Below are 12,760 nucleotides of genomic sequence, written 5' to 3'. Positions count from 1 at the left end.
TATGGTAGCGGCAATAAGAGCCCATTTTTACTTAATTGCTTTTGTGCATTTGCATATTTCCACCCACCCAGTTTTTTTTTAATTATAAACGGTGATTCAGATTGCACTGCTTTTTGAATGAGGCACTATACAGGGCAGCCAACAGAGCTCATTTCCATATAACAATCTTAATGGTACAGTAATAAAAAACTGCCTGTTTTATTCTAAGGGATAAAGAGAGGTAGAAAATTGTTATATTGACAGTTTTTGGTACACAAAGCTACACAAACATCATAAGTGAATGAGAAAATAAGAAAATAGCTGAATGCATAGGATATGGCCCCTTTGAATTATTTCAAACAGCTGCATGGTGCTTTTGATACAATCTGGTACCTTAGATCAGAGTAAACAGCAACAGAGTATCTTATCACAAGGCCACTGCAGCACAAAGGTGCTTTAAATGATTCTGACAGCTTCACTGTGTGCTTCTCTCCCTGCAACATTCCATCATAAACTGCATCCCTGTCCATCTTGCTTTTTTTCCCCACCATGTGCTCCCCCTTTGGCTATATAATAGACTCAAAAGATACACAGCTACGTGCCATGAATCTGAAGAAAGTCGTTTCACTTTACACCAGCATTCAGAATCAGAAGCAACACAGACACACCACAGTCAACTCTCAGGGCACTGGGCATTTAAATGTGTGAGAAATGTTTCTACAAGCAACTTCAATTGACTGTCAATCAGAGGTTAATGGGATAAGCTATACTTCATTCAACCAACAGGGAATTCATGTTGTTTTTGAGGGGAAAAATAAAAGGTAAGGAATGTTGTCTGGCTTGACTTGGAATAAAAAAGGAACCTTTACACTTGAATTGTATTTATTACCCATAATGTAGGCTCCAAATGCAAACCTATTCACTATTAGGGTCAATTTTATTCTTGTGTTAAAACAGCGAGTTTGGTCCTACCATAGCCATAAGGATGAATTTTTACATTAACAGGTCATTTCCCAGCACCAAAACACTGAATAACAGGCTTCTAATGATGTGCTGTTATTTTGTAGTTAGCATCTGGGAAAGCAGAGTCCTAATCATTTTTGTCTATGGAAAAACTGGATGCTGTTTTTTGAAAATCATCCCGTCACACTCTGTTGAAACTGCCACGTTCCCTAAATATCACAGTGTCATTTGAATTTCGTGTAATAGGAATATTGCTACATGCTACAATCAAGCTAACACTGCTGCACATTCAAATGACACCAAGATTCGGAATAGCCCACACAAACCAGCGAGCTGTGATAATTATGTGGCTGTACACTACAGTTAGTAGCCCACACACTTAAATCAGATGGCTCTTCTAAAGTTCTTTAGTAAAGGCAGTATTTCAAAGGCAATGTCTTCCTAAATGGTTCTTTGCATGGTGAAATTGTTCTTCAGACTGACGGAGAATGTGATGCAAATGGTTTTGAAAATGGTACTATGCAGCAACAAAATGGGTTCTTCTATTGTTACAACTGAAGATCCCTTTTTAGTGCTATAAAGAGCCCTATTCAAAAAGATTCGGTAACACTTTATTTGAAGGCTACCTACATAAGGGCTTTATGACGCATTCATAAGCACTGAATAATGTGTTTATGAAGCACTACTTAAACATTTCTTAAGTGCTTATGTCGGTTCTCGCAACCTGACATAAAATGTTTTATGAAATAAATGACATTGTACTGACATAATAAGAATAAACGTTGAACATATTTACAGCACTAAACATTTAAACCCTATACATAATTGCATCAATCATCTTATCCATGCCATGGAGCGAAGAGGGGGTGGTTTCCAGGCATATTTCACCTGATATCAGTACAATGTCATCTTAAGAATGCTGACATAAATAGTTATGTGTAGTGTTTTAAATATGTTTAGTGCTGTAAATATGTTCAAGGTTTATTCATATTATGTCAGTACAATGTCATTTATTTCATAAAACATTTTATGTCAGGTTGCAAGAACCGACATAAGCACTTAATAAATGTTCAAGTAATGCTTCATAAATTTAAATTTATTATTTTTAAACAAATGTATTATTTTCATTAATGTCAGAGAACCTTTTGTTCCTTTTGAGCAGTCAGAAGTTTGGGGTTCTTATGATCTTAAAGTTTGGCTTCCAAGTGAGGGGGTCCTATGCCCCTTGAGCACCCCACCCTTGTTATGACTATGGATTAAAGTCATAAAGTCATGTAACTGATCACGTGTTTCTGTTTTTGCCGGCTATAGCTACATAATCAGCGGAAGACAGCAGGTACTGCTTGACTAGTGAAGAAAAACATATATAAAACATATTTGTCTTCTCTAAGAAAAAAAACATAGCTGTGAGACACAGTCATAAGATGCCATGGCTGATTATTGGACATTTGCAGAGCATTTTGTTCACATGCTCTTATGATCGTAAATGAAAAAGTACAGCTATATGGATCTATATGGATATGATGTAGATAGTGTTTTCTCTTGTAAGTATGAAAAGGCAGCTTTACTTTCATATTTGTCAGTTTTAGTCGCTTGAATAAATTAAACAGCTAGACACAAATCTGGCTAGTCATAATTATGTATATTAGGCAAAACTAACCACTTTTGGGACAAACAAAACAGCACCAGAGGATGCAATGGGGGGTGATTAAATGGCACCTGTAATCCTTATATTGGCATGCAGGATGATTCACAACTCTATTAATGGCTTTGAATATTTGACATTTCTCACTAGTGTGAGCCACACATGCTAATGTTAACATCCAGGTAATCAGTGCTTATTGTAAGATTCATATTTAAGACTCATATTTAAACATATTTAAAACATAGAAATGGATCAGACATGCATAAGCCCAGATTGATGCTATACAGTGGCATGTGTCCATCTAAGCCATTCTAATTCTATTCCATGCACGTTGGTATTCCCTGTGTGACCAATTCTCAACACAGGGAGGGTGTATCCAATAAAGGAGGCAGGCATAAATAATTGTGTGAAGTCTCTCCACACCCTCCGTTCATTCCTCGGGATCACACAAGCAAATCTTTTTCAATCTGATTATGCGTCCTCTTCACAGTAATTAAAAACGCCATCTCCATAGACTTGAATTAGACTTGCTTAATTAAAGCATGATGTGCCACCCAGAGCCCTGGCACTGCGAGAGGCAGAAACTCACTGAGCCTGATTGCTTAAACAAATAAGAGAGACACACATAGATGATACAAATCCACAAGGCACTGGGTCATTTACATTATAAGAGGTTTTTTAAAGCAAAGCAATGCAAAGGTTGAGAGGGAAAAAGCATGTAAAATAAATCTGGAATAAAATCAGTCACTTAAGCACATAGCTTTATAGGAACATCTAGACACTGCTGTGTTTTGCATTGCTACCAATAGTGTACACTGCTCGCCAAAGGTTTGTGGACACTTTTCAAAATCTTTTTAATAAATGAACATGTTTTCTTGGCCGGTAGTAGCTTAACATATACATTTTTTTGTTCTTTCCAAAATCAGTAAAACTGATAAAAAGACTACTTGGGATTAAGCATTTCATCCACTCAAACCTTCTGGGGCAAATAAAGTTTCAGTATGGGGTTTTAACATTATTTAGGAAAGAAAATGATTCCTGTAAAATCTAATCTAAGACATTTTAACAGGGACATAGAAATAATAACAAAGCATCATTTTGCTATCTCTGAAGGTACGCAGCAGCTGTGCAGGATGGCTCGCAGTACTTCGTCCTCCTTATCATCACAGATGGAGTCATATCAGACATGTCCCAGACCAAAGAGGCCATTGTGAACGTAAGTACAAACCAAAAAAGATGCACACGCTAAGAAAGGTATCAAATGGGACCAAAATATGTGTGTTAAATCTGCTTTTACTGGGGTTTTAATGTACAATCCATTTAATACATATGCTGAGAAAGGTGTCTTAAGCTCTGGTCAAGATGGATTACTTCCAGAGAAGGTTTTGTACAGTGTGTGAGATTTGACTAGCTTGTACAGGATGTACTTGTGTAATTTCCTCAAATGGCCACAGATAGTCCAGACTGAAACATCAGAGCACAGTGTATACATCAGCACTACACTGAATGACAATAACAGCACGGAGCACAGCTATATGTATCGGCTGGTGTTGTAATTACATTAGGGTGAGTTTGTTTCGAACAATACTACTAATATTGACAGAGCTGTGGGTTCAGCAAATTCAGAAGGCAATTTGCTCTGGAATCTGGAATGCTCTGGAATTACTATGCTACAGATAGTGCATACGTGAATTAATATCACAGATATCTTTGGGATGCATCAGTACCGAAACTGGCATCAGGGACCGTGTTTGTTCACTCGTACTAGTACTTATAAAAATGCACTGATACCAGCATCCGATACCACCTGAGAGCATGTGACATAAGCCTTGTGTACACTGCCATGCTAATGAACAAATGACTCAAGCTGACAGTGAAGGAAGGTCTGCTTACACAGTGAAGTGTTTCTAATGTCAAGGCAGTTGGACACTAACCAATGTGGCACCTGCTATGTAGTGTGCTACAGAGACTGCTTTTGAAAGAGTCAGATAGGGATAATGGGATCAAAACTATAAAACATACTTTACTTACAACTGTATAGAAGTGCTTTTGTGACATGCAACAAAATCCACTCGTCTTCACTGCAGCGCTACTCGATCCAAAGTAACTAATGTACCATAGCTAGCTAAGGCCATTCATTTAAAATCAGCTAGATTTTAATGATTTAACCGTTAATGTACATTACACACATTCACAACCTCTCCATTCTAATTAGATTACACAGTATGGTATCGGAAAAAAGTGTTGATGCATCCTTAATATAAACACTTAAAATGATTGCACGTAGCCAGGTAACACAAGCTAAATAATCCAGCACTGGGCTTTACAGGCCAATAACTCATGTCATATTAAAATATACTTTACATTGGTTTTAATATACATGTCATTAAGTGACCCTTGCTAAGAAATCTGTCTTAGGAACCAATAACACACTTTTAAAGGGCTACTTTGTGTTCTTTGTGAAGAAATGTCTTCAGGTAAGTGGTCAGTGTTTCTCCAGGAGCCGAAATCATACAAGTGGAGAGAATCATCTGTGCGGCAGAAAAGGCCTGACTTCCCAGCAGACTGGATTTAAAGGGAATTTGCGACTGTTAGTCAAACCATTAGAACAGCCACACCTTCCTTTTAAGATCTTGCCTGCTGCTCGTTCTCACACGGCCTTCCTCCACACCTGGAACCTTCTCTGTCCTCCTGCAGACTGTAAGAGCTTTAGAGAATAAAATGCAGCATTGGACATCAGCTGAACAAACATATGGACTTTCTGTAAATTCTGTGTGAAAAATTGTCTTCTGTGAAAAATGATCTGTGTCATAATAACAGTGTGCCACATTATAATAATCCAACTACAGTAAGGTTAAAATCTCTACAGATATGGCCTCAGTTGAGGAAAAACAATTTGACTGTCCTGAACAATGTACAAACTAAACTGAAGGGCAGTTTTTCAGTGTTGAAACAAGCAGTGATTTGGCTGATGAATCAGCTTCAGTGCTTGGAAACAAGTCATCATTGCCTTATTTAAAATGGACACAACCCCAGTTTGCCCTCAAACAGGTTTACATGTTAACATAGTTTTGTAGGGTTTACATAGTTCACACGAGACTCGCCTTAATTCATGTGGATCTTTCAATAGTGAGTCAAACAATGCTAGCCATTCAGTGGGCTCATGAGCTACTGTTTGTCTTCATGTAGGTGAAACAAGCTGTGCATTGCCCTCCTTCACTTGCCAGAGCTCAAACAGCATAACTGTGTTAAAAGTACAACAATTAAAAAGATCAAAATGTGCAATGAACCGAATTTTCCTAAAGCATTGACTACTTGAACTATATTATTATAGTTATTATATTATTATTATTATTATTATGATTATGAATTATTTGTCTTAAATGTGTGTTTGATCAGACTTATAAAGCAAACATCAAACTGTCAGTGAAATTTGCATGTGCTCATTTTTTACAGTCTTGTACTCCAACATGTCATGGCGATGAAATGGTTGTCACAATATATAAAATAGTGTAACATTTTAAAGAATGAAACAACAAATAGGAAACAGAGCTTCAAATCAGCTGTACATACAGGACAGTACAGTTTGCCAGTTTTATTGTGCTACTACCAATTATGAGTATGTGAGTATACAAAAAAAAATATCAGTCACATGTATGAGAGAAATATGTGTAGTGTACATATATCCATTCAAATATTCTGCTGGGCCCATAGTAGTTTCAGTCAGCTATGTAATTCATCAACTGTTCTCCCTGTTTGGTGTATGCAATATCAGATGTTTCCTCAGTGTCCAAACCATCTCCTCAGAGTAGTCAAGCACACTGCAATGCAGCTTGGGTCCTAGAGCTTATGGTGACTGTAGTCCATCGGGTAACTACAGCTCTGCAGAACAAATACAAATGTCTGTGAACAAAAGATCAAAGTACAAAATGCCCGAAATACTGAAAAAAAACATCCCAAAAACATCTTTGATTCACAGGCTAAAATAACTGTTTATGTTAAAACTCACATATGAATTAACACTTAGCCTCACCTTTAGGCACTGTAGTGTGCAAATATGTAAATATCCCTGGTATATTTTTATATTTATAAATGGGATGTTATGCTGTAAATAATTTACAGGGAGCAAACTTTAATATGAGAAAATCCTGCTGCTGTGAGTTTTGCCTCTTTTCATGATGCATAAAAATGAAGTCCTAATATCCTAATCCTAATAATTATGAATTAATAAATTCTGTACAGCTCTCAAAATAAATATTCAAATTCATATTTAATATTAAAAATGACACTTTTCAAACAAAATGACACTGGGTTTGCTTCACTGGCTTTTACAAGAATTATTAGAAAACTTATTATGTAGTTTTTATTTCACAAGTTACACTTGCAGCTTTGCAATCACAAATGGCTACAATAAATATATATTTACAATCTCTGAAACTAATGTTTTTATTCAGGGACACATTATTTGTCTTGACAATTGACACACTGTGACCTGCACATGTCTGGATGAAGCCGACAAGTCTAGGCCACTAAGGCAAGCGTTCTTATATTACATTCTTGGAACTGACCTGGAAATGAACACAGTGCCTGCCCACCCTGTTCTCCCCTGCATGTGGTTTTCATGTTCTTCTGCACCTCCAGCTATTTCTGTCTGTTGCATTTTTAATCAAAATCATTCGAGCATGTGAATAGCGACATGCAAGATGTAGAACGCAGTATGAGAGTGTGGTGAATTCCACATTAAAATACAAACCAAACTCCGAATACATACTGATGACTGGATGAGTAGAGGTTTTACTACGATTAGTCATGTTTAATGATTTAACGTTTTGGTTCGCAGAGCACATTCTGATATTGATATTGTCGCCTAAAATATCCAGACTCCTACCGTGTTCTTTCGATGAAGGTGTCAGAAATGAAGACCATGGCTAAACCTTCCAAACTGATTTCTTCTCCTCTTCACTTTACGCTATCGGGCTTGAAAGGTGCCAGATGTCTGTTGGCGTAAAAGCTGTTCCAAAAGCAGAGTCTTATTTGAGTCTGCAAATCAGTGTTGAAAATCAGTTAACAAACCCAGATGGAGTCTTTCCGTAGCTGGTACACAGCTTACTGCATTGGAAATGTAGGGTCTGTGTCACCCTAAGTGAAGGGTGCTGGTTGTGGAAGTGGGGGTGCTGGTTGGTCAGTTTGGGGGACATGCTGTTAAAACACATGTAGGTTAAGTTTCAAAGTGGGAAAGTGTATTTAGAGCTGGAGCCCATTTCTGAGCCCAACGCAGCTTATATTGTTTTAAAACCGAAAAATTAATTATAAAACTTAATAAGTACCTAATTTAATGATGAAGTGTTTATCATATCTCCTGCTCTACGTGCATTCAAGTGTTAAATCTCATTTTGCATGATGTTATTATCCACATCACGTATATATACTGATTACAATTCCAGCACCCCTAGCTTACAACACATTCCCAACATCATGCGTCGTGCACCACACACCATGCCTTCAGAACGTGTGGGATGTTCTGAGGAATCCCTTTGAGGAATGCTGACCCATTTTTTGCCTTCGTGTCCCATGTTTGGTGGGGGGAGTGGGCGCATGTATCATTCATAAGAAGATGCTGTTACCGTAAGCAGCTGCTCGGGCTCTGATCGCAGTAGTTTAAAAGCAGGTCACAGGGAAATGGGCTTGGTCCCACAGGAGGCCAACTAGTGGTGTTTCAACACTTCTTACTTGAGCTGACGATGTCCCACTGCTATGGTGCACTGTTGATGTTTTGTGCACTGATGTCAGTTCAGCAGTTTTGTAGCATGTAGGTGATTCTTCATAATTCTAATAAGGAGTGATTACTCACCGCTCATTTATATATTGGAAGGGCACTTATAGAAGCGTAAACTTTTCAGTCTTTGTGTGGAATCAGTGATATTTCTTATCTCAAACTCTGCTTCTTCAGTTTTCCATTGCTCCTCCTTCAATAACCCTGTTCCAATTCAGTCAGCTCTTGGTTAAAAGTAATCAAAGTCAGTTTTCATGTAATGCAGTTTTATCCTGATTATATACCATTCAGTATCCATGGTTTTCTTCTATGCTCAATGGCAGTTGCCATGACGTCACAACAGTTCCTCTAGAACGGGCTAAACTTCTGTGTAACGCTCTTCACTCAAAGTAATGACAATGCTATCAAACTGTCTGAAAAGCACAGGAACGTTATGTGCTGTCAGAGGAAGTCACAGCAGCTATCGAAAGCTTAAAACGGTGTCGGAAAATAAATGCTATAAGCACAAAGACAAGAACAGGTCAGAATGTCAGTGTCTGAGGAAGGCGAGGCAAAAAGAGCATGGCTAGTGGCACTGAATAAAAAAAAAGAAAATGCAAAATATTCATGTTTACTCCACTTTGTGATAAAACAAATTAATAAATAAATGCGTAAGAGACAAATAAATAAATAAACACCTAAGTGATACATTCTGATGAACAAAGTGAAGAGTGCACACCTGATGGTATTTTTGTCCGCCTATGAAATACTTTGCTACTGCAGTGCTAAACTAATACAACATTACGGCTACTGTGGCAGCATAACCAATTATAATATTTCTCAGAGTAAATTTGTCTTAGCCAGCTATGTATTTTAGTTTCATTTAAAATCCTTAACCTACCTTCCACAAAACATGGCTAGAAGATCTGCCCGGACCAGAGATGCAAGACCATCTCTATTACACCGTTGCTGAGTAGTTAAGTTTCCTGATGGACTGGCCTGGCTGTACCTCAGCTTTGAGAAATGTGAACTGTTCGCAGTAACACAGAACCCTTACAATTTTATTGCTGCGTAGATAATTCTAAGATTCTCTGCTTTTATAATTTCTCAGCTCCTCATAGTCTACATGTTTAGAAGAAACAAGGTAGTTGATGATGTCAACATATGTGACATCTTGGTCAGAGTTTCATGTCATCAACCCAGACTTGGCGTAGGTTTGGTGGATGTCGAACAGACTGGATGACACCATTTACAGTTCTCGTTAAACATTCTTATCTATGATGCCACCGCGACACAACCATCATCTTCTTGTATCTAAAAAGCAAAACCTAGCTAGATACACAGTTTAATAACTGGCTAATGATAAAGCTCTTTAGCCTTTAAGCTAATCGGTACACTATCAGTTGTCAACAACACATGCATACCGGAAGTCGTGCCCATTCTCGTTCCAAAGACCTGCAATGCGTCATGTTAAATGTTGTTATCTAGGAAAACAGTGAATATTGAGAATTGATTGAACTGACCTAAAAGAACCAACATCAAGACAGCTTCCTTGTAATATTTCACCTACAATGAACGTAAGTATGGACGTCCAGAGTACGGAGCCCTGCTGGTGACATACTATACTAATAATAATGCATGGACACGACTTTGTAAAGCATGGGAACGAGATAATTGTTGTGGCTACGACTTAGTAGGACTTGGGAACAAGATCCGAATGCATGGCCATGGCCTAGTAATTTGAATGTGATAATTAAGCCCTGGCCACAGCCTAAAAAGGCACGAGCTCTATGCTCTATGCTGAGTGACACTGATGCTAAAATGTTGATCAATGCCTTCATCTTCTCTCGCATCAACTACTGTAACTCACTTTTCTATGACCTTCCACTTAAACTAATCAATCGTCTTCAGTACATCCAAAACTCAGCAGCCAGAGTTCTGACCTCCACCAAGGGCACAGCTCAAATCACTCCTATTCTTTGACAGTTGCATTGGCTTCCTATTAGTTCTAGGATTAAGTACAAAATCCTTCTTCTTACCTTCAAAGCTTTACATGGTCTGGCTCCAACATTCCTTTCTGATCTCATCTCTTTATACTGTCCCTCTCGTGCTCTCCGATCTTCTAATGCTGGAGTCCTCACAGTTCCCTCAACTAGACTTTCTACTATGGGTGGCAGATCTTTCAGTGCTGCTGCCCCCAAACTCTGAAATTCACTAGCTTCGACTCTCTGAAATTGCTCTTCCCTGTCTTCCTTCAAATCCCTGCTAAAAACCTTCCTTTTTTCCTCTCTGTAGTCTTAAATTTATAATTATTATTTTTTATGATGTAAAGCATCCTTGGGTTTGTAAAATGCGCTATATATATTGAACTTATTATTATTATTATTATTATTATTATTATTATTATTATTATCTCATTCTAATGCCTTACTATGTCATGGCCACAACTTAACTATCTCATTCCCACACCTTACTAAGTGGTGCCCATGCTTTAGGATCTCATTCCCATGTGTTAAAACAGTGTAGCAGAGCATTATGTATATTTATACAGGATATTACCAGCAGTGCTCCATACTGGAGATGCCATGAGCTGTTGCTATAATTTTCTGGACTGTTATCTTGAGATCACAAAATAATTAACTTGCTATCTCAAGATAACAACATTTGTTCCCTTGAGATAACAAGATAAATAACTCATTATTTCAATATAACAACTTTGGTATCTTGCGATAACAAGATGTTAGCCTGTTATCTTGAGATGATGATCCAGAAAATTACAGCTACCTCATAGCCTCTCTGGGCGTTTGTATGTAAGTGAAAAAGCACTTCTGCTGTAGTTAAATAGCACTTTAGATTTTTACCAAATACCTTTTCTGTATGCTTTCTATATTTATATTATTACTATACAGGTTTATTTTTTATGAAAACAGCAAAATACACAGAATACTGTAAACAGAGCATGTTAAAAGTCTAGTAATAACTGAAGCTGACTGTGAATGACAGGTGCTGTGTTGGTCTATTCTTTGTGCGTTGCTGTATTCCAGCAGTAGCAGCACTTCTAAAAGTGCTAAAAGGGTTGATGCAGTCCATTATTAGTTATAGCTACCTATAACAGGACACTGGCTGGACATTTTGTCCAGACTTGATAAGCATTAGCTGCTAGCACGTCCGCCTGTCCCTCAAAAGACGGTGAAGGCATGTTAATGGGCCGGATGATTAGGAAAAACAACAGCCACAAGCAAGGGCTAATTTGAAGAAGATGACAGAAAACAACATTAGGTGCACATTCATTTGTCATGTCAGACAGATTGTAGCTTAATGCGTTAGAGGCCATCCCAAGCTACGCACTGAAACGCGCGCATATTCCATGTTTCGTGGCCAATCAGATGTCATCACCAGTGATGGGTGGGAGAATGAATCAGACAGACATGCCAAACCACCCACTCAGTCAGTGACTGATGATAAGCCTAAACGGTAACGACTTAAGCTCCTGTCTGAAGTTATGATAGATTCTCGCCTGTCCTCGCCTACACGGCGCACAAACTTCTGCTTCTTGCTGCTTCCTCTCGCCTTCATTACAGCTTGAACATCATTAGTTCAGGCCCAAGCTGTCAGTAAGAGCAGCTAAGTGACAGTCTGCCCAGTGTATTTCCCTCCCCAATTACATGGCACAGATAGGAATTAGGCAGAAAGGGGCCTTTCTACACAAAATAGGCTTTTTCTGTGTACAATAGTCATTTGTGTCGCCTAACAATACCTTTGTCACCCAAAATCACCAGTCTCGATGTTCGAGTGCAGCTGTGTGGCTCAATAAAGATGCCGTATAAACCGTCTGGGCTACCGTAACCAGCTGAGCTGTTGCTATTTGAATATGTAACAAAAGAAAAAACTGGTTGGACTATAGGACGCTGACAGTTTATGTGACAATAGGACAATATGTACCTGGATTTCTTTTCATTCTATGCGTTTTTGTTTTTGTGTGTATGTGCACGTATGTATGTCCATGCGCTATTCAAAAGCTGTTTCCCAGCCGTTGTCAAGGCTACAACTGTGAACTGACGAGCTGTTTTGTTTTCTCATTATGCCGGATCCTTCCTATCAATCAAAGCCAGAATGATGGCACAAATGGGGCAATGGAGCTCAATTATCCATGGATGCTCCTGACACGCACCCATGACACAGTCTGTCAAAAGAGTGTCGTTCACAGATATTTTGAAGTGTTGAAGAAACAGCTATCATCTGCCCTGTCAAGGGACTCTGTTCATGTCTTTGTTCCGGGACAGAAAAATGAAGTGGGTAAACAAAAAATGGAGCAACTCCCTGTCAGGACGCAGCCCGAGGACAGATTGTTATATAAAGGCTTATGAATCTTGAAACACGTCAGTCATGTTGGAGTAGGATTGCATGAGGAGTAGAAGTTC

The 12,760-nt window shown here is 38.4% G+C and overlaps 1 protein-coding gene across 2 annotated transcripts in view; it reads left to right on the top strand.

Annotated features, from left to right (window-relative positions):
- cpne5b (copine Vb) overlaps positions 1-12,760 on the top strand; it is a 236,459-nt gene that overhangs the window by 211,653 nt on the left and 12,046 nt on the right. For both annotated transcript variants that reach the window (XM_017712880.2, XM_017712889.2), the window contains one exon: positions 3,701-3,803. In XM_017712880.2, the coding sequence (XP_017568369.1) occupies positions 3,701-3,803 (103 nt within the window). The remainder of the gene's footprint in view (positions 1-3,700; positions 3,804-12,760) is intronic.

Source organism: Pygocentrus nattereri, chromosome 21 (assembly GCF_015220715.1).
Source record: "Pygocentrus nattereri isolate fPygNat1 chromosome 21, fPygNat1.pri, whole genome shotgun sequence".
NCBI lineage: Eukaryota > Metazoa > Chordata > Actinopteri > Characiformes > Serrasalmidae > Pygocentrus > Pygocentrus nattereri.
This window is presented reverse-complemented; position numbering and strand designations above follow the sequence as displayed.